We start from the raw sequence: 20,449 nt of genomic DNA on the forward strand, positions 1-20,449 counted from the left end.
CTAAGGACACAACAACAGTTTTTGCTACTGGCGCCCCACTGGCACCTGATATTCAATATTTATATCCCACTTTATGATTTAATTTTAAATATATTTTTAACAAAGGTCAATCACAACACCATTTGCATCCATAGTGATAATTTGACAAGCCTTATACAAAAAAAAAAAAAAAAAAAAAGAAGAAAGTATATACAGGCCTAGTGTTGCTGCATCAAAGCCTGTGTCTGTGTGTGTTAAGACTCTCCTAGTTTAGTTTGCCAATTATGATTTTTTTTGGGTTTGGTTACGGCTTTGTCTTGGTTATCTTCATTCTACCATTCACCTTCGCCTGAATTTCTCTCTATTTCTATAAAGCTTTGAGTCAAGTATTCTTCGGTGAACTGCATACATTATACATTTTGTTCCTCCAGTTTTAGTCTGAGTTTGAAGAGAGCTGTGTGTAATGGGCCCATGTAGTGAGATCTCTCCCTTCTGTTTTCACTGCCCTGTGTGTGCTTCTCCTGGTTAATATTCAAACGCACTGCTCCCAAAATCAACAGGCACTTTGGACTGAAAAACACTCCAAAACACTCCAATTTGAGCCTCTTCGGGTCAAACTACTTGAATAGGGAGTGTTTATCCCCATCTTGAATTGGGTTGGGTCCTGGGTTAGGTCTGGATTTTGCGTTGTTTATCCTGTTGTAGCCTAATCTTGGTTTAATACTGGTCTAGTCCCGTTTTTTCAATTCCTACAACACTTGGATTAGAATTTTGAGTATAAATTGTCTGGTTTAGTCCTGGTTCAGTTCTAGGTTGGGTTTAGGGCTATGTTCAGCCTGGATTGATCTTTGAGTTATTGTTTTAGGTTTGTTTAATCTCGTTTTTGTCTAATCCTAGTTTAGTCCTAGTTTAGCCACTCCTGGTTTCGAGTTGGTATAATATTGGTTTAGTCTGACTAGTTCTAGTTTAGTCAGAGTTTCTTTCCTGGTTTCGACCTAATGTAATCCTTTACTAATCCTGGTTTAGTCCTATTCTAATCCTTCTCTAATCCTCGTTCGTTAGTCTCAGTTCTTTAGTTTTAGTCCAGGTTCAATCATTAGCTTCCCCCCCTCTTCTTTTGTCCCTGTCTGCTTTTTAAAAACTCATCCCATTAAAAAGCTTTCTTCTCTTTGCGTTGTTTGGCCGGGCCTGGGGTTGCTACGGCAACGTGAAATGCCACGGTTGAGAGGTCAGAGGTCAAGGGTCGTCAATCGGCTCCGGACAAAAACACACACATTTACAGCAGAGATGAGGACACTAGAGCCCAGACAGCAGCTGAGGGGAAACAGGAAGGACAAGCTTCTCAAAGTGGAGTACTTCAGACTAATAGTTGTAGTAGTATGTGGTAGTTATTATACTTATATTGGTACAGGATGTGTATAATTTGTTGTTGTATAAATAGATATATAGATATATAGAAAGAGTAGGGTTGTCAAAAGAATCAAAAATCAGATACTAAACGATACTAAAACTACACATATACACCCATGGACCACTATGGAACCTACCTGGACACTGAGGGATTACACAGATATAAGGCCACATGGGAATAGAAAAGAAAGTACTACCATTTAATGTTGAAAATCACATTCTATTGTCTAGTGTTTTTTATCATCAGAATTGGTATTGAGTATCGAGTCTGTTCCTTTGTACCGAAATTGTGACAACACTCATAGATACATAGATTGGGCTGCAGGATTATTTGAAACAAAAATTGAAATTTGAATGGATGTAATTAGCAAAAGCTGCAATCTTTTAAGTACCATAATTTCCTCCAAAAACAACCAAATCTCTGTCTTATTCTGCATAAAAAACGTCTAACCCTGTAGTTTAGATTTGTATAAACATGTTTTGATATGTCAAGAGTCACATTTCAATTGGTTTGTCAGTTCATATTTCTCTTTTTGTCATTTCTTCTGGTCGTGTTTAAAATGTGAACTTCATTCATCATTAAAGCATAAATCACAAATGTAGTCGTAATGATTTTCAGAAATAAAATCAAACTGTTCAGCCCTAATTGATAAGAATTCACTTGGGATTTGAACTGGCTATCTTCTGATTTGTGGGCAAAGCCATTTATGAAAAGAATAATAGTCATAGTTGATTTGAAATATAGCAGCAACCAAAAGATTGGAATAGCTCCATAAAGTAATCTATTTTATCAGTCATCCAAGGTAAGAGCAAATGGTCTCTGAAGCATCAAAAGAATGAGGGGTTGTAAATTTAAAATGGCGGCACATAGCTTTGGGGCTTGTTGCTTAATTCATTGCCTGTAATAATTTACAAAATAGTTGAAAATTTAATGCAGGAAAATGTTTTATTCTGTCTTCTCAATGTCAGTCCCTCCGTGAGTTGAAGTCTTTTAATATGAAAAAAAATGTTGGAAATAGTAGGAAGTAAAATTGGATTGTATGGATGATGGTTAAGCAGTAGCAGAAGTCATAGTAGCTGTAGGTACCAGTAGTAGTAGTAAAAGTAGTACTAATGGTTAGTATTAGCTGTTTAGAAAAATGTAATTATGTTGAAATTCAACTTAAAATTACAGTATATTGTAAAAGCAACTCTTAAAGCAAAGCACTTTACTGTCAACGAACCAGGTAGTTCTTTGGTGCACTGTTAGCATGCTAGTTGTTGTTAGCAATGCATCGCCTCTCTGGTCTCTGAAATTTGGTATGCGTAAAATAATTGATGCTAGAAATGTGTTGGGAAAGTGAGGAATAAGTGTAGTGTGTCTGCTTTCATATTTTTAAGAAAAATCTGTACTTCTAATTAAATTTGACTTGATTTCAGTACTAAGGAAAAGACTCAATACTGATTCTGATACCACAATGATAAAAACGCCCTTTCTTTTGATAATATGATGTGATTTTCAACATTAAATGGTAGTACTTTCTTTTATATTCTCATGTGGCCTTATATCTGTGTAATCCCTCAGTGGTCCATGTAGGTTCCATAGTGGTCCATGGGCGTATACTCGTCTATGTGTCTTATACTTGATCTGATACATCTCAAACTCATTCTAAACTATTTATATCTTCCCACCCACTTCTATAGTGTTAGCAGTTTGGCATTGTCCTTGTTTACAATGTAAATTAGCCACGTGCTCTTGGGTTACGGGCAGTGTTTTGCATCACCTTATCCACATGTAAATACAGGTGTGCCTTTGACAAAGGTGTCCATGCATGAAGCTGCGGAGGCTGAATCTGACCCCAGCAGTGCGGGTGGGATCACGGCTCAGATTACCAAAAAAACTCCCTGACATGAGCAAAAAGGGGAATTTTCAGGATAGATTTGTACTAGAATTGGGGCTATTCTGCGTTTAAAATTGTAACTGGGTAGAAGTTATTCTAAATTTGGACACAATCTCAGCATGTTCAACTTGCTTCCAAAATTACTTATTTAATTCAAACTAACGAATCTTGCTAATTTAGTCCATTAAAACTCACAAATCAATTCTTAGCCATTTGAGAATTAGAATATGAATAGTCTAAAACTGCTCTAAACCAGGACTACGGTAAGACTAGACTAGAGCTAAACCAAGACCAAATAATTTCTTATTTCTTATCAACCAGGTTTAAGTCAGGACAGAACAAGTAAGTCAGGAATAACCCGGTGTGTAAGTTGGACTAAACCTAACTAAACCATGCCTGGGTGCATTCATACATGAGCACACACTCCACAAACTGAGACTAAACCAGGATTAGAACAGGATCAAAGCAAGTCTATATTAGGTCTAACTGAAACAAAACCAGGACTAAACCAGATCTAAACCAGGGCTCCATTTGAATCTGTTTTGAGCTTTAAGTTGACCATAGCAGTGTTACCCTCCCCTTGACCCATATAAGGACCAGAGCCACCAGTCGGGACCCCTGCTGTACAGAAGGGGTCCTGTCTCAAGGGAGGAAGACATCAGGTGTACCTAAGATCTTACCGTCTGCTGCACATCAAGGTGGAACGTCGACCTATTAAATTAATTAAGCGTACAATTGTATACTGTATTATCAAGGCTAACTGTTAGCCGTAAACAAGGATCAGGTGTTGAAGAATGAGTAATAGTACTGCTGTTAGTACTTGCACTACTTTAGGCAGTTTTGTGTCGTAACTGAGCATTGTATTCTTTTGTATTTTGGCTTGTTGAATTGTTGACCATTACCTTGTTTTTACATTACACCACACACACTCTTCATTGGCAGCATTTTAAGAAAGCATCAAGCCAAAATTCCATCCATTTAACTTATTTTTTCCTTTCTCTTGTCTTGCAGAGTTCAGATGGGCGGAGTCATGGCTGCGTCCTCCTCCCTACATCACTTCCTCCTCCTTCTCCTGTCCTCCATCTTGTTTCTGACCTCCTGCCTTGCCGCGCCTACTGACATTTTGTACCGTGTCCCTGAAGAACAACCCCCGAACTCCCTTATCGGCAGTTTGGCTTCTGACCAAGGCCTCCCCGACAGCGGACATCTTTACAAGCTTGAAGTGGGCGCCCCCTATCTACGAGTCGATGGCAAAACGGGTGACATTTACACCACAGAAGTCCCGATCGACCGTGAGACCCTAAAAGATTGCCGTAACCTTTTCGATGATGACAAATGCTTCTTGGAATTCGAAGTCTCCATAACAGACATGGTTAAGGGCATTGGATCGGGACCTAGGTTGATAGAAGGCCGCATCGAAATTTTGGACATTAACGATAACACCCCGCAATTCTCCTCTCCCGTTCTGACGCTGTCCATACCAGAAAACACGCACGTCGGAGCGCTGTTCTCGATCCCGATGGCGAACGACAAAGATTCCGGCGTCAATGGAGTGGACAGGTATTCACTGAGCACCAGAGACGATTTCGAGCAGCTGTTCAGCCTGCAAGTCGCAACGGATTCAGACGAGAAAGTGCCGCAGTTGGTGGTTATGGGTAATTTGGACAGAGAAGCCAAAGAGTCGTACGATATGAACATTCTGGTGGTGGACGGTGGGACGCCCGAGAGGCAGAGCAGCGCCTTGTTGAGGGTGATCATAACGGACCAGAACGACAACGCGCCCAAGTTTGAGAAGAGTCACTACGAGGCCAACCTGCTGGAGAACAGTCCGCTGGGACACTCCGTCATACAGGTGGGTGCAGAGACACGAGGAGAGAAGAGGGCATTTTGTTTTGGAGGGAGTTATAGCAGGTACCGACAGTAAGTGAAAAAAAATGCATTTGTTCATTTGATAGGGACAAGTATCTACATTAGACATTTAACATACTACAACATTACTAGCCAAAGTTAGTTTGCAGTGTCTGTCCCTAGAAGGAGTTTTACAAAAGGCAAAAAAACACACAGGGTTCACTTTATGATTTAATAATATACAAATGCAAGCAAATGCAGGTCCTCACTGATGGTTTTTTACATGTCTGACTCTTTAAGACACGTTTCAGTTCATGTTTAAAACCAACTCAGTCTAGGCCCAGTTTCAGCTGAGGGTTTAAAGAGAGCCCTGGACAGAGAATATGGACTGCAAATGTTTTTTTCTCAAGAGAGAGAAAAAAATAATAAAAACAATACATTTTATATAAAAAGTAAAGATTTTGAAAATAAACTCAAAAATAACATGTCAATATGATTTATGTCTTAAAATCATAAAAAACAAAACTACCGGTAGTTAATTTTAAATGCCTTGTTATCCTTATTCACAGTGACATGTTTATTAGCACTTTTTTACAACTTTCAGAAGCCAGAGCGGTGTTTGCCGTCACAGTAAATCTAGCAACAACTAGCATGCTAACTTGCACTTCCTGATTGTGAGACAGTAAAATGCTGTATAATTAGATGCAGATGGTACACAGTTAACATATTCTAACTGCTTATGCAATATATCTGCACCAAGGCAAAACACAATAGAACATTTCCTACAAAACCTCAAATTTCAAATAAAAAGTTACCACATTTTAGCAACAGACAACAATGGCAGTTCACATCAACCACAAACCATGTATTCAGTATTCATAAAGTCAGTGAGCTTTTTCATGCAAAGGCAATCACAAAACTATAGTAAAAATGTCTCAGATCATCACACTGGAAACTAACGAGCATATTTTCCCACTTTCAGTTTGACTGTCCCTTCATCAGAACCATTATATTAGCCTGTCTGCATTCAAAGCCTGCTCTGATCTGAAGCTAATATAGTCTATATGACAGAGTGGAAATAGCCCATAGGCTGCGGAGTGGGCGACCTCCCTGCTGAATCCAAATGACTGGCTCATACTCTGATTGATTAATAACAGGGTCCACGTCCTGACGAGACGCTCTAAAATCATTAAAGTCCTCTGCAGCCACTCGCACGTAATTACAACTTAGTCACAACTTCACTGACACCTGTCCACAAGAACACCTAAACCATCAACTTTAACTTAGAACATGTGTTTTGGGCATTTACTACTACTGTGACTGCTACTACTACTACGACGACCACTACTGCTACTACTATTACTACTGCTATTAGTGCTACTTGTAATACTAATACTATTACCACTTCTATTACTGCTAGCTGCAAAACATACATTTAAAGCTACCACTACTGCTTATACTACTACTTTTGCTTCTGTGACTGTCTGTCTAACTGTAATATATTAAAAGGTATTTTCATAAAATGACTTTTTACTCAGACGGACTGTTTTATTCGTGCACTCATTAGTATCTAGTTAATGTTCACCCTATGTCACCAGATGCCTCAGTGCACAACATTGGTTACTTAATAATCCAAAGAGAGAGAGAGGAGTGGGGTAGGAGAGAGAGAAAGAGGAGAAAGAGGAGAGAGAGAGGTGAAGCCGGGCGTGGGAGAGCAATATTCTGTCACATATTAACACAACACTTGACCTTTGAACCAGAAAACTGTGTCTCCAAATGTCCATAACAGAACAACTACTGAGCCTGAACTGGGACTGAACCCGGGACTAAACCAGGACTGAGCTAGGACTGAACCATGGTTGTCTGAAACTAAGGATAAATTAGGTCCAAACTCAAAACCAAGTAGTGTGTTTTATTGAAAAAAAAACAACAGGACATTGACCAGGTCTAAACCATGAAGCACTGCACAGGAAATAAACTAGAACCAATCACACATTTAATATTATGAAACATTTTAAGCCAACATTGTTAAGTAAGTTGTCTTACTACACCCGTTTATACACCAAAATGGGATATCGACTGAAATGGTATCGTGGAACCGATATCCTATCGATCAAAATGTTCAGTATCTGCACTGATATATCCAATACCAGTAACATATCGGTGCTTTCCATTAAGTAGTATTTGTAGCCGGTTAGCAGCAGCACAAGCGTCAGCGTCCTATATTTAGCAAAATTGTGAGCTTTAATTCACTTAAACATACCTGGAGTTGTGTTTTGTTTGATTCACTCAAGTCTGTCATCTCCAAAGCTCAAAATGCAAGCTAAAAAGTTAACAGCTACTTTCTACCTTTAGTTCAGTAGAGATTAGCAATTCCAAGATTGAAATCACCCAAATGATTCTAGTTAAGGTGTATGGAGATTAAAAACACAGTGGAGCACTTCCTGTATTACTACATGACATCATAAGGTGGAACAGAGTGTTTTCTGTTTGAAAGAAGAACTAAATATGCAGAGTTTGTGTGTTAAACATGAAACAAAACACAACTCTGGGTATGTTTGTGATTAGGAAACATTATAGAACAGGTCAGAAAATAGCGTAATATGGGCCCTTTAAGTCACTCACAAAGTTTTTCCTAATGCTTTCAGTATGTGCTTTAGCTCCGTTAGCATTCCTCCTGTCGACTCTTCCACAGCAGCCCCTCTGTACCGCACACCTCACCACAAATATCCCTAAACCCTTCCATCCCGCACGTATCCACGGCTCTAAACCGCCTTTTCAAAATGGCTCCAGATTATCCACGCTGCACATTGCGATTATTGGCCCGGCAGGATTGGCCTTAGCGCGTTTTCAATTCATTTCACTTACCTGTGCCGCGGTGGAGCCCCGAGCTGCTAAAACCACCCACCATTTCAAAAGAGATGCAAGGCCTTTTTCTGCAGATTTTTGTGCTAGTTCCGTCTGATTTTGAGCGGATTTTTTTTGAGGATTATTCGCCATGCCAGAGAGGGGAGCGGGGAACGGGTTGGGGCGTGAAGGGGACAGAGCAAGAGAAAGTTTTGAAGCAGGATTTAGTTAGCAAAGTGGTAGTTTTCAGAAATACACAAATCTCTTGATCATTTCTATCAGTGACAAGGCGCGATCACACCACACCATATGCAGGTTAACTAGAGGCTTACAGGCTTAGACGAGTATTCCATGCAGTCTAAAACACTCTTTATTTAGACAATAGAATGTGATTTTCAACATTAAATGGTAGCACTTTCTTTTCTATTCCCATGTGGCCTTATATCTGTGTAATCCCTCAGTGTCCAGTAGGTTCCATAGTGGTCCATGGGCGTATATTAGTCTATGTGTCTTATACTTGTTCTGATACAGCTCAAGATCATTGTCAAATTCACTGTCCTGTGAATTTGACGTTTTTAGCTTCGATACTGGCTCAAATGAGGACCTAGTCTGGATACTTTTGACAACACTACATGGCATTCAAACGAGTTTAGATATCAGTTCGGTGTAGATTTGATTCAGTTCTTGTTAGTCCTCCACCTGTAGACCACCGCACACCTTCCATATCCCCGCTCCACCAAACCCCTCCGCACAAACGCTCCATCCACAGGTCATTCAAGCAGCGTTTGGTTTGGAAATCGCCTTCCATTGTCCCTTTTCATTCTTCCACTTCTCTCAATTTTTCCCTCTCACAAAAGATCTGGCGTCCAATTACCAACACTGAGGGACTGATTTGTGTAATTACTGCCAGCTCCGAGCCCATTAAGACAAATAAAAGAAATGTTCCAACGAAGAACCATTCACTCGGAATGTCATCGGGGAACAATCCAGGGACAGAACGACGCAGCGCGATGGATTCACTTCGAGCTCAAACCTTCCTGCGGCTTACACATCGATCCCAAAGTCAATTTAGGGGTTATAAGGTTTAATGGGAGCAAAACAAAATGTGATTGGTGCACAAGAGTAATTCTGGGTTGTGATTGGTCAGTGTAGATGTGATAATGTTGTTTGGATACTTGAAGAGATGCAACAATATGTGAAATATCGTGATATTTATCAAAAGTCTCACAGATATAACATGGGCTGCAGTAATATATTGAATTATAAGCTTCTTTGTTTGAATGCATTGGTTCACTGTGGCAACACATAAAAAAACTGAGGGAACCACTGCATGATTATTTTGCTCCATTTCAATGCAAACGACATGAAGAATGAACTGCTATAAAGTTTTACAATGTTTTGGACCATGATAGTAGTATAGAGCCAGACTTGTCAAGGCTTTTTAAAAGGAAAAGTAGCAATTCAATTCTGTTAGCGTCTCCACAATAATGCAATAGATATCGTATCATGAAATGAGTATTTACATATCGTTACATCCATAGATACTTGGCAGTAGTAGTTGTAGCAGCAGTAGTTGTAGTAGCAGTAGTTGTAGCAGCAGTAGTTGTAGTAGCAGTAGTTGTAGTAGCAGTAGTTGTAGCAGCAGTAGTTGTAGCAGCAGTAGTTGTAGCAGCAGTAGTTGTAGTAGCAGTAGTTGTAGCAGCAGTAGTTGTAGCAGCAGTAGTTGCAAAAAATGTTCAAAAATGACAAAAATGTTCTGAAGCTTGGTAGAAGTTATTAATAGTTGTAGTAGTGGGACTAGTAGTTATACTAGCAGTAGCTGTGTTAACAGCAGAAGCAGTAGTAGGGATAGTAGTGATAACAAGTAGTTGCAGACGAATCAGTATAGTTAGTGACATTAATGTCTGAAGTTTGGTAGGGCATAAGTAATTACTAGCTTTTAATTGGTAATTTAAAGGGCCTGTACGCGACTTCTTCCCATAGATTTGAGCAAAATGTGTCTTGCCCCAGTACAGATAAACTGTATAAGCAGCTCTTGAGGTCAAAACAATCTCCTCTGTGTGCTGTCTGCATCTAATTAGAGAGTGTTTTATAATGTGGCGTGTTATTATAAGCATGCTAGTTGCTTTACCGTCACAGCAAAACTCTCCTTTGGTGTCTGAGAGCTGTGAAAGGTGCTTATAAGCTCATTGCAGTAAATAATTATGATGTTCGTAATGCATAAGATAAGTTAGGAATCATCTAGCCATCTTCTGTCTAAACTGACTCATAAAAACAAGAAGCTTGTTGACATTTGAAAATTCTAGACCACCTCAGACCAGGCTGAACTGGTTTCTCTGTCAGCACAGGTTAATATTTAACTCATATAAACCTGTAGTGTTTGAGTACTGGTACAGCTGAGTCTAGTAGATCTAGTTCACCCCTGTTTTAGACCTGGTTTAGCTCTGCTTCAGCCCCGCTTTAGACCCGGTCAAGATCTGGTTCAGCCTTGTTTTAAACCTGGTCAAGATCTGGTTCAGCCCTGCCCTGCCCTAGTTCTAATTTCACCCAGCTTTATCCTTGGATTCCATCTTCCTCAATATTTGATTCAGTTGTGCTAATCCTTTTGCTCTGTCCTTCTTGGCCTGACAAAATCAATATGGCCACTGGAACGATCATTTCAGTTTGCGCTTCTTTTGAAATCTGGCCCGAGTGGCACGCCTGGGTGACTCCTCTCTGCTCCATCACACAGGGAGGCCAGCCAAGCGCACGGCTCAGGGAAGAATCCACTCACACCAAAGGATTTGTATCAGGTCTGGGCTGAGAGAAAGATAACTTCAAATAAGAGGTCATTGCAGAGGGTTCTCTGCGTTTTTGGAATAGTTTAGTTTATGGTCATGGTTAGATTCAATTTCATTTATTTATTATTATTTTTTAAGTTTCCTGTATTAGTTCTGCGACAGTCCTAGTTTAGATCTGGATTTCACCTGTTTTAGTCTCGGTTAAATTCTTGTTTACAGTTTGTACTTGTGTATTAGAGTTCATTTAGTGCTGGTTTAGTCCTGGTTTAGTTCTTCGTTTTCATCTGGATTAACCATGAATTGGAATTGACATAATCCCTTTTGAGGCCTGTTTTAGTCTTTAGTCGTTGTCTATAGACCAGGTATAGTGCTGCATCAGGCCTGGGTTACGCTTAGTTGAGTCTTGGTTTAGTTCTGGTTTTGATGAAGATTAGTCCTAGATAGAACCTGGTTATGTTCCATGGTTTAGTTCTTGTTTCTAGACCCTGTATGAGACCGGGGTTAGTTTTAGTTTAGTCTTGGTTAGTCTTGGCCTGATGTAGAGCTGGATTGGTGTTTAGCCTTGGTTTAGTCCCTCATTAGTCCTAATTTAGTCTTTAGCCTTGAGTTCGTCCTGGTTTAGCCTGGGTTCAGTTCCAGTTTTGGTCTGTATCCTCCCTGGTTTGGTTTAGTTTTTGTTCATAGGCCTGGTGTAGTCCTGTATTAGACTTGCTTCACCTTAGTTTAACTGAAGCTCTAGTTTAGTTCTCTGATTTTCTGGCCCTATCTTAGTCCTGATTAAGACCTAGCTTAGCCATGCTTTAGCCCTGTTATTGCTTACCACTTATGTGTCTTTCATTTGCGCTTTGGTTCATGCCAGGTCCTCCTTGCTTCATCTTTCGCCGTGACTTTAACCTTGGCGTTTTACATTCTCGTTGTTTATGCTCTTCGCCGATGTCACCTCATATTTTTAAGACTTACATTTTATAAGATTATTTTCTGTAGTGCTGTTTTGGACTCTTTCCAGAAAAACAACAAACCCAACAACAAGAAAGAACACGACAGGGCAAAGCAAAGGAGGCACAGCTTTCAAGACCAGATAATGGGGATCAGATCAGGTGGGGAGGTGCTGTGAGGTCTGGTTGAGTCTGGTTTTAGTCCTGGTTTAGATGTGGTTTGGGCTTGACCTGGTTTAGTCTTGGTATGGACTTGATAAGGATTTGGTGTAGTATCAGTAGGTTTAGTCCTGATTTAGTCCTGATATAGTTTGGTTTGGGTAAGACGTGGCTTAGTCTTGTTTCGATTTGGTGTTAGTAGTAGTTCTAGGCCACTTTTAGTTCTTGATTTAGACCTGGTTTCAATTTGGGTCAGTTTTGGTTTAGTCTAGTTTTAGTCCTGGTTCAGACATGATTTGGTTTGGGCTAGACCTGGTTTAGTGTTAGTTTATACTTGGTGATGTAGGAGTAGTAGTTTCAGGCTCAGTTTAGTTCTTTTTTAAACCTGGTTTGCAGTTCGGTCAGTCTTGGTTTAGTCCAGTTTTAATTTGCATCAAACCTGCCTCAATATTGGTATATATTTGGTGTAGTATGTTTAAGATAAGATTAATACTTGATTTACACATGCTTTGGTTCTGTCTGGGTTTAATCTGGCTTCAGTCCTGGTTTAGACATGATTTGGTTTGGATTAAACCTGGCTTAGTCTTAGTTAAGACTGGGTGTGGACCTGGTATAGCACTAATCAGATTTAGGCCCTTTGAGACGTAGTTTCAGTCCTGATGTAGGAGAATGGTGAGGGACTCTGTGATTCCCAACCCTATTGATACTTTGTAGCTGACGTCATCAACGTTACCTGGGGGTGTGATGCTAACTGTAGGTTCTTCTCTGTCTGAAGCACTAGAATTTAGTCTGAGCACTGTTTTAACACAATCTGACCATAAAGAAATTACTTAGTTGGAACTACAACAGGTGAGTTAATTTGTGCTGTTAAACAAGTCCCTCTCAAATAGCGTTACAGTCACAAGCTAGCATTAGCCAACAGTTTTGCAGATAGTCACTTTCATTTTTTTGTTGAAATTCAAAGCCCTAAACAGGACCATGAACCCTCATATTGATCACAGACTCCTGAAAATGTGTTGTTTTCGGACTATCTTAAAACTTTTTGGTAGCGTTTACCAATGTGTGCTCTGTGTCACTATGGTAACCAGTTAACCCCTCCCATCATGATGTCACTGCAGATTACCAATTTCTTCTTCACATCTTCTTTAAAACAATGGGTTGGAGTTGCAGGGGGAGTGGTGATGACAGTAGCAGAATAGCCAACACAGCAGTCACACCTGGCCTGTGTTACAATCAGCTGTTTGATTCATTCACACAGCGCTCCGACCCACTTTCCACACTCCAACATCACTGATCATCCAGGCAGCTCCATGGGCTCTGCTGAGGGCCCACATGTGCAGACCAGGCACTTTCTCCATGACAGAAAAACAAAGAGGGCTAAATTAGGTACCAAGACTAAGCACATGCTGTGTTCTTATGCAAGAAGGAGACCGCTATTTTACAATTTACTTATAGCTGCAAGTTATTGCTGCTTCTAGAGCTACTGTTTGGTCAATGCTAGATATACTTGCTATGTAGATGTTATTTCTTTACCTGGAATGTCGCATACAAACATATATCTATTGCCATAAAAATAAGCAAGCCAAATTATAGGTCAGATCTGCGTAGTGACGAGCCCACTCATTGTATTGTTGTCGCAATACTAATTATTTTCAATTCAATTTCAATAATAAGGATACTCGATACTTATGCTGAACCCATGATGATAAAAAAAACAAAAAACAAAACAGTTTCTTTAGACAGTAGAATGATATTTATTAAATCATAGTACTTTCTTTTCTATTCTGATGTGGCCTTAAGTCTGTGTAATTCCTCAGTGGTCCATAATGGTCCATGGGTGTATACTAGTCTATGTGTCTTATACTTGTTCTGATACAGCTCAAGACCATTTTATAGATATTCAGGTTCATTTCTGTCCTATGAATGTGATGAGTTTTGTATCAATAAGTGCTCAAATGAAGATCTAGTGTCAATACTAGTTTTAGTATCTGATTTTCGATACTTTTGACTACCTTAGCCTCGAATGTCCCATTAATTAAAAACAAATATCTATATACAAGTAGGCCAAGTTATAATTCAGATCTGTAGAGGCGAGGCTGCTCACAAATGGAATGCATGTTTTTCAAGATGCCTGTGTAATCCCACAGTCGTCCAGGTATGATTCATAGTAAAACACCAAAACAAGGAAAACAATAGTGCTAGCCAGTGTGCTAATAGGTGTGAAAGCACACATTTGGGACCTGAACCATTATGCAAAATATGACTCAGTTCACAGTTCACACTTAATTTAGTTCAATAGACCTAGCCAACAAACAGAAACTGTGAACACACAGGTGTGTTAGTTTCAGTGTAGTTAGCTTGTCCCTTCAAATAATATATAGGACAGTGCCCAATAGTAATCTGACCAGAAATGAAGAAGCCGCTTGGATGAGCAGCAAAACATCTTCACTCAAAACACTTTTTGTCTAGTTGAATTGAGAATTGACTTTTTCAAGATGTGTTTGAGTAATAATAAACATCTGTAATAAAATATGCTAATATAATAATAGATATGTTTAATGCCATACTGTGGAACAGGCAAAGCAATAACAACACCATGGAGACAAGCAGGTGGCAGAGCCTTGTCCAGAAAACTTGCATAGTGTACTTTTAAAGTGAAAAGTTACAGTAGCACCCACAGATGCTTTGCTATAGCCGCCATTGCTCTGATTGGTCAGGACTGATCACGAGGGGGACGGTGCTCATTGGCCACATGAGATAATGAGCTTCCATGGGAGCACTTTAGAACCTATAGTTCAGAGTTGTTCATTAAAAATCTATACTGAAATCTATACTTAAAAATATCAGTAAAAATAAATTACTAGTACTCAAGCCAATTTCCTCAGTTGTTTTTTTTAGGCAGTAAAAGAGGTAAGGCTTTGAGAGTTTAATTAGGACAGTAATGAGAACACCACTCCACAAAGCTGCTGGTTGTGTGGTCTGAAGTGGTCAGTACCACAGTCTACATTTTGCACTTCTTCCACCCACCCGATCTCTTTATCTCCCTGCCACATCTGAACAGCCATTTGTTGATGTTGAACCATCACTAATTCAATAATTCCCTCCCTTTTGTTTCGAAGCAAGGAGGAGATTTTGAAAGCTAGCATATTGAACGCCCACGCGACCAAAGCTAACCCAAGAGCGTAGCGGGTCATTTGCGGCTAATGGACAAAGAGTTAGCGCTAATGTTGGGATAATTATCAGAAAAGCCACGGTCCATTTGAAAACCAAAGGAAATGGAGGTAATTAGCAGATTAAGAAATACGATCAGTCAGCGCAGTATCACTTAGAACTGATCCATCAAACGTGTCCATTTGAGCGTATAGGGCCATTGATAGATTTCTACATTGCTCAGTCTAATTGGGTGAAATATAAACATTAGCTATTTCTTCAAAGAGAAATTCAAAACCACTGAATATTATGGCGGCCCATTTTTCTGAGCTTATATCTCTATAACCGCAACTGCGATATATTGAAATAAAACTATATCAGCTGGAATATCCAAAGTAAATATGTTTAATAGTAATAAAATATATTTATAATTGCTGTCATTGTGTTCTTGGGCAAGACACTTGCCTCCAGTGTCTGTGAACACTGGTATATGAATGTGTGTGTGAATGGGTGAGTGGTTTCTTGTAACACGCTTTTGGGTGCCTGGAAGGTGGAAAAGCGCTATATAAAAATGTGACCATTTACGACTTAATAATTTTGGTCATATGATATACAAAATTAAATGACAATAAGAAAATCAGTTTACAGTACCATCATATTCTTGTTATTTGAAGGGAGATTAAATGTACTGCATAGCTCTACTACTTTATGGCTACTACTCATATTGAGAATAAATTATTCATATAGGTTGACTGAAAGATTACATAAAAAATATATTATGGAAATGTATAAAGCAGCATATTCATAGTAATTCAACTATATATATATATATATATATATATATATATATATATATATATATATATATATATATATATATATATATATATATATATATATATATATATATATATATATATATATATATATATATATATAATGGCTATACTACTGTCTATTATACTGTTACTTTGAAAACCAGTTCATATAATGTTGAAAAAATAAAGTAATAAATATTTAAACATAGCCTGCAAAGCCAAAACAAAATGCCAGGAAAAATTAAAATGCTATATTGTCTCATAATATTATATTTTTATTCTGTGTCTTTCAGGTCCGAGCCACTGACGCCGACAGTGGTGTGAATGCTGAGATCGACTACGCCCTCCACCAGGCGTCTGACACTGTTCAGCGGCTGCTCCGGATTGACCGCTCCACTGGCGTCATCTACGTCAAGGGCCCTGTGGACCGTGAGGAGGAGAATTTCCTCAAGTTCTTCGTAGTTGCTCGAGATCGCGGTCCCAACTCCAAAAGCTCCAAAGTTTTAGTCACCGTCATCATCAAGGACCAAAATGACAATTTCCCTGCTATTGAAATCCGCGGAATCGGGCTTGTTACGCACCACAACGGCGTTGCTAATATTTCTGAAGACATGCCCATCGGAACACCGGTTGCCTTGGTGCAAGTTTCTGACCGCGATGAGGGAGAAAACGCTGTGGTGACTTGCGTGGTTGCTGGCGACGTACCCTTCCAGCTTCGCCCGGCTAGCGAATCAACAAATGATCGCAAACGGAAATACTTTCTTCAAACCACAACACTTTTGGATTTTGAGAGAGTTAAGGATTACCGTATTGAAATTGTGGCAGTTGATTCTGGAAACCCTGCTCTCTCTAGCACCAATTCTTTGAAAGTGCAGGTCACAGATATTAACGATAATGCACCAACCTTTTCGCCAGCGGTCTTCGAAGTGGACTTTCATGAAGAAAACCAACCAGGGGATAAAGTTTTGGATGTTATTGCTGCAGATGCAGATAGTGGCTTGAATGCAGAACTTGTCTATAGCATTGTGGATGCAAACGCACGGCGGCTGTTTGAAATCGATTCAAGTACTGGGGAGATTAGGGTTAAAAATCTTTTGGACAGAGAGGAAACAGAGAGATACGAATTCCGTGTTGCCGCAGCCGATAAAGGAGTACCAATCAAAACTGGTACTGCAACTGTTGTTATTAATGTCTTGGATCGCAATGACAATGATCCCAAATTCATGCTAAGCAGCTATAGCTTTTCCGTCATTGAAAACATGCCTCCGCTGAACCCTGTTGGCGTAGTAACTGTTTCAGATGCGGACAAAGGTGAAAACGCAAGAGTTAAGTTGTTTGTTGAACCAGAAAATGGAAAATTCTTCATCCAAAACGGGACAGGAACTATTTTGTCCAGTATTTCTTTTGACCGCGAAAAGGAAAGCACGTATACTTTCCGTCTAAAAGCTGTAGATTCTGGAGACCCACCCCGCTCCTCCTATGCTGGCGTGACAATTAACGTTTTGGACGAAAATGACAATGCCCCTTACGTTACCAAACCATCCAATTCATCATACACATTTCTAACCCCGCTAACACCACCCGAAACAACCATTGAAGTCGTTGAAGCCGAGGACATTGACTCTGGACCTAATTCAGATTTGGTTTTCACGATTACAGGAGGCAACCCTTATGGACTATTCCACATATCGCCGTCAAACGGAGAAATCACGCTGGCACAAGAATTCACCGGAAAACATAATGGACTGCATCGCCTGGTTGTAAAAGTTAGTGATAAAGGAAAACCGCAACGCCACACCACAGCTTTAGTCCACGTTTATGTGAATGACACCAAATCGAATGTATCGCAAATTGAAGCTCTTGTTGGACACAGCTTGTACACCCCATTGGACCACGACATCGCTGGAGATCCAAACTACATCCTCGCACAACGTAACACACACATTGTGTATGGTTGTTTGGCCGGGCTTGCTGGTGTTATAATGGTTATTGTGATTGTTGTCGTGCTGCGCCAACGCTTGCAAAAAGATACAAAAAGTGGCTACCAAGCGGGCAAAAAAGAAAGCAAAGATTTGTACGCACCAAAGCAGGGACCGAAAAACAACAAAGCTAAAAAGACCAAAAAGGGGAAAGCGCCAAAACCGGCAAAACCACTAGAGGAAGATGAGGAAGCCAGCTTGCAAAAGGGGCTGAAGTTCAATCTGATAAATGACAACGTGAACGACAGCCCGAGAATCCATTTGCCGCTCAACTACCCGCCCGGAAGCCCCGATTTGGGACGCCATTACCGCTCGAATTCCCCCCTTCCTTCTATCCAACTGCAACCACAATCCCCGTCCGCATCCAAAAAGCACCAAGCTGTCCAGGACCTCCCCGCAACCAACACGTTTGTTGGGGATAACAACTCCACCGGCTCGGATCAGTATTCGGATTATAGCTACAAGGCGCCGAAGTACAACAACAAACAGGTAGGCGACTACGCTAACACGCCTATGTACAACAACCACAACATCTACTGGACCAACCGCGTGTGGTAGCCATTTTGGGGACTGTTTCCATCCACTGCACTGACTTTCACCAACCCCTTTGACCCTTTTATTTTACGTTCACCTTATACAAAAGCCGCCATTTTGTTTTTGCTTCATCATTGTTTTCATTTTTTGTTGTTTGTACATGTGCTTGGACACTACCACTTTCACCGTGAAGGATTAAAAAAAGGGATAGACCAAAAATGGGTCACCAAAAATTATTTATCAATGAATTATTTTTGAAGGATTGTTAATATTACTTTGCTGTAAATGTTTATTAATTTTTAAAAATGGACTTGAAATGGTTCCATATTGGTCTATCCTTGACTTATATGTGATTTGCATTATTTTAAATGTACGTGGCACTGGTTTTGTTCTTTTGAAAAGCTTTTTTGCTCTGTTACGTGTGTTCTGTTCTATTTCCTGCTTCCGTTTATTGACGGAGACTGTGAACTTTTGTACCTGTTGCTTTTTGAGACAGACTTGGACCAATTTGAAGTGTTCACAAGCAATTTTGAAGTGATTTTAGACAGGTCAGGGAGTTGAATACCGGAGCAACTAGCGAGAAGGATCGCACAAAATATGAAGTCGGAACTGTGTCTTTTCAACCGAAGCTTATTTATGAAACTATTCTATTTTTCAGCCTGAAATTTTTAGAGAAAATTTTTTCAGATAGTAAAAATTGATAAAAAAATAAAAAAATAAAAATGTAAAATATCAACTCAACTTTAAAAAATAAAATAGTTCCATACAATATAAATAAGCTGTGGTTAAATAAAGACATTCTAGGTTTTCTACACTATAACGAACCAGGGTACAGCTGAAAACATTTAAGTGAAATACAATAGTGCTTTTATTCTGAAAAACCCAAATCTTTGCACAGAAATGTCGGGCCACTTCCTCTTTTTGCCTTAAATCTGGAGTGCCTTGGAACTGCTTTATTTACTCAAATTTAAACACAACATTTGGGAAAAATGGGGCCATTTTGAGAGCAGACAATCAACCATGAGTTTGTAAATATTAATTATGAATGTGTTTTATGTTTTGTGCCGTTTTGTATTCATTTAAATATTATTGTGTGGTGTGAATGTGTTTGTCATGGTCCCATGTGCTAAGAATTCAGCGCCAAATTCAATACAATTTAATGTTTTGACAAATAATAATGTAGAGAGTTTGAGATAGAGACAAGGCAATAAATATTAAGGACTAAACCAGGTCTTAACCAGGACTAAAAGGGGACTAAACCAGATCTAACCGAGCGCTAGACTTAACTACCGGTAGTACTACAATTTCCTTATTTAAAGCACTAGGACTAAATAAAGACTGAACCAGAACTAAACTAAACTAAACCAGCCATAATCCAGTCTAATTCAAGAACTAAACCAAGATTAAATTAGGACTAAACCAGAACTAAACATATTGTAATGCTAGTACTTGAAACTAAACCAAGTCTATTCTTGTCTCAAATCTCTGCAATCCAACATTATTATTTTCAGAAAGCATATGAATAATTCTACCAGTGTCCATATTACCTCCTCATACCAAAGACTACTACGATATTCCATGGATTAACACACATTTTCATATCTCACTTCTGACCTGTTTGGGACATCCTTGTACAGTGTTCATATTTGTTTTATTACAGAATTTATTTCAATAAAAGTGTTGCTAAAATGTAAAACAATACTTGGTGTGCATTCAATGGGTGGGAATAGGTTAGAGTTTTCATTCTCATCATTCATACATTCATATGAAGAACATATAGCAGTCATTTGAAGTAATACTATCCCTTACTGATAATTTAGTGAAATAAAAATGCATTTTTTTCTGTGTTATAATTTTGTATCCTCATCACAAACATACCAGGAGTTGTGTTTTGTTTCATTCACACACGTTTAACACACAAACTGAGGCTGATTTCTTCTCTCAAATTGAAAACAGTCTGTTCCACCATGTCATGTCATCAAGCGGTGATACAGGAAGTGCTCCACGGTGTTTTTGAACTTTGTACAACTTCACTAGAATCACTAGCTTCACAGTCACATCTGTCCTTTTAGCCTTGTTGAAACTTCTTAGCTTCTTGGTGCAAAAGAAGATATCAAGGGATTTTCTGTT

At 39.3% G+C, this 20,449-nt stretch overlaps 1 protein-coding gene across 2 annotated transcripts in view; it reads left to right on the forward strand.

Moving 5' to 3' along the window:
• The window catches only part of LOC117370734 (protocadherin-1-like), a 42,754-nt gene extending 22,743 nt beyond the window's left edge, over window positions 1-20,011 (forward strand). For both annotated transcript variants that reach the window (XM_033966263.2, XM_055221683.1), the window contains 2 exons: window positions 4,281-5,121; window positions 16,100-20,011. In XM_033966263.2, the coding sequence (XP_033822154.1) occupies window positions 4,288-5,121; window positions 16,100-18,343 (3,078 nt within the window). In that variant the 5' untranslated portion in view covers window positions 4,281-4,287 and the 3' untranslated portion in view covers window positions 18,344-20,011. The remainder of the gene's footprint in view (window positions 1-4,280; window positions 5,122-16,099) is intronic.
• Window positions 20,012-20,449: the final 438 nt, after the last annotated feature.

Source organism: Periophthalmus magnuspinnatus, chromosome 5 (assembly GCF_009829125.3).
Source record: "Periophthalmus magnuspinnatus isolate fPerMag1 chromosome 5, fPerMag1.2.pri, whole genome shotgun sequence".
NCBI classification, from domain to species: Eukaryota; Metazoa; Chordata; class Actinopteri; order Gobiiformes; family Gobiidae; genus Periophthalmus; species Periophthalmus magnuspinnatus.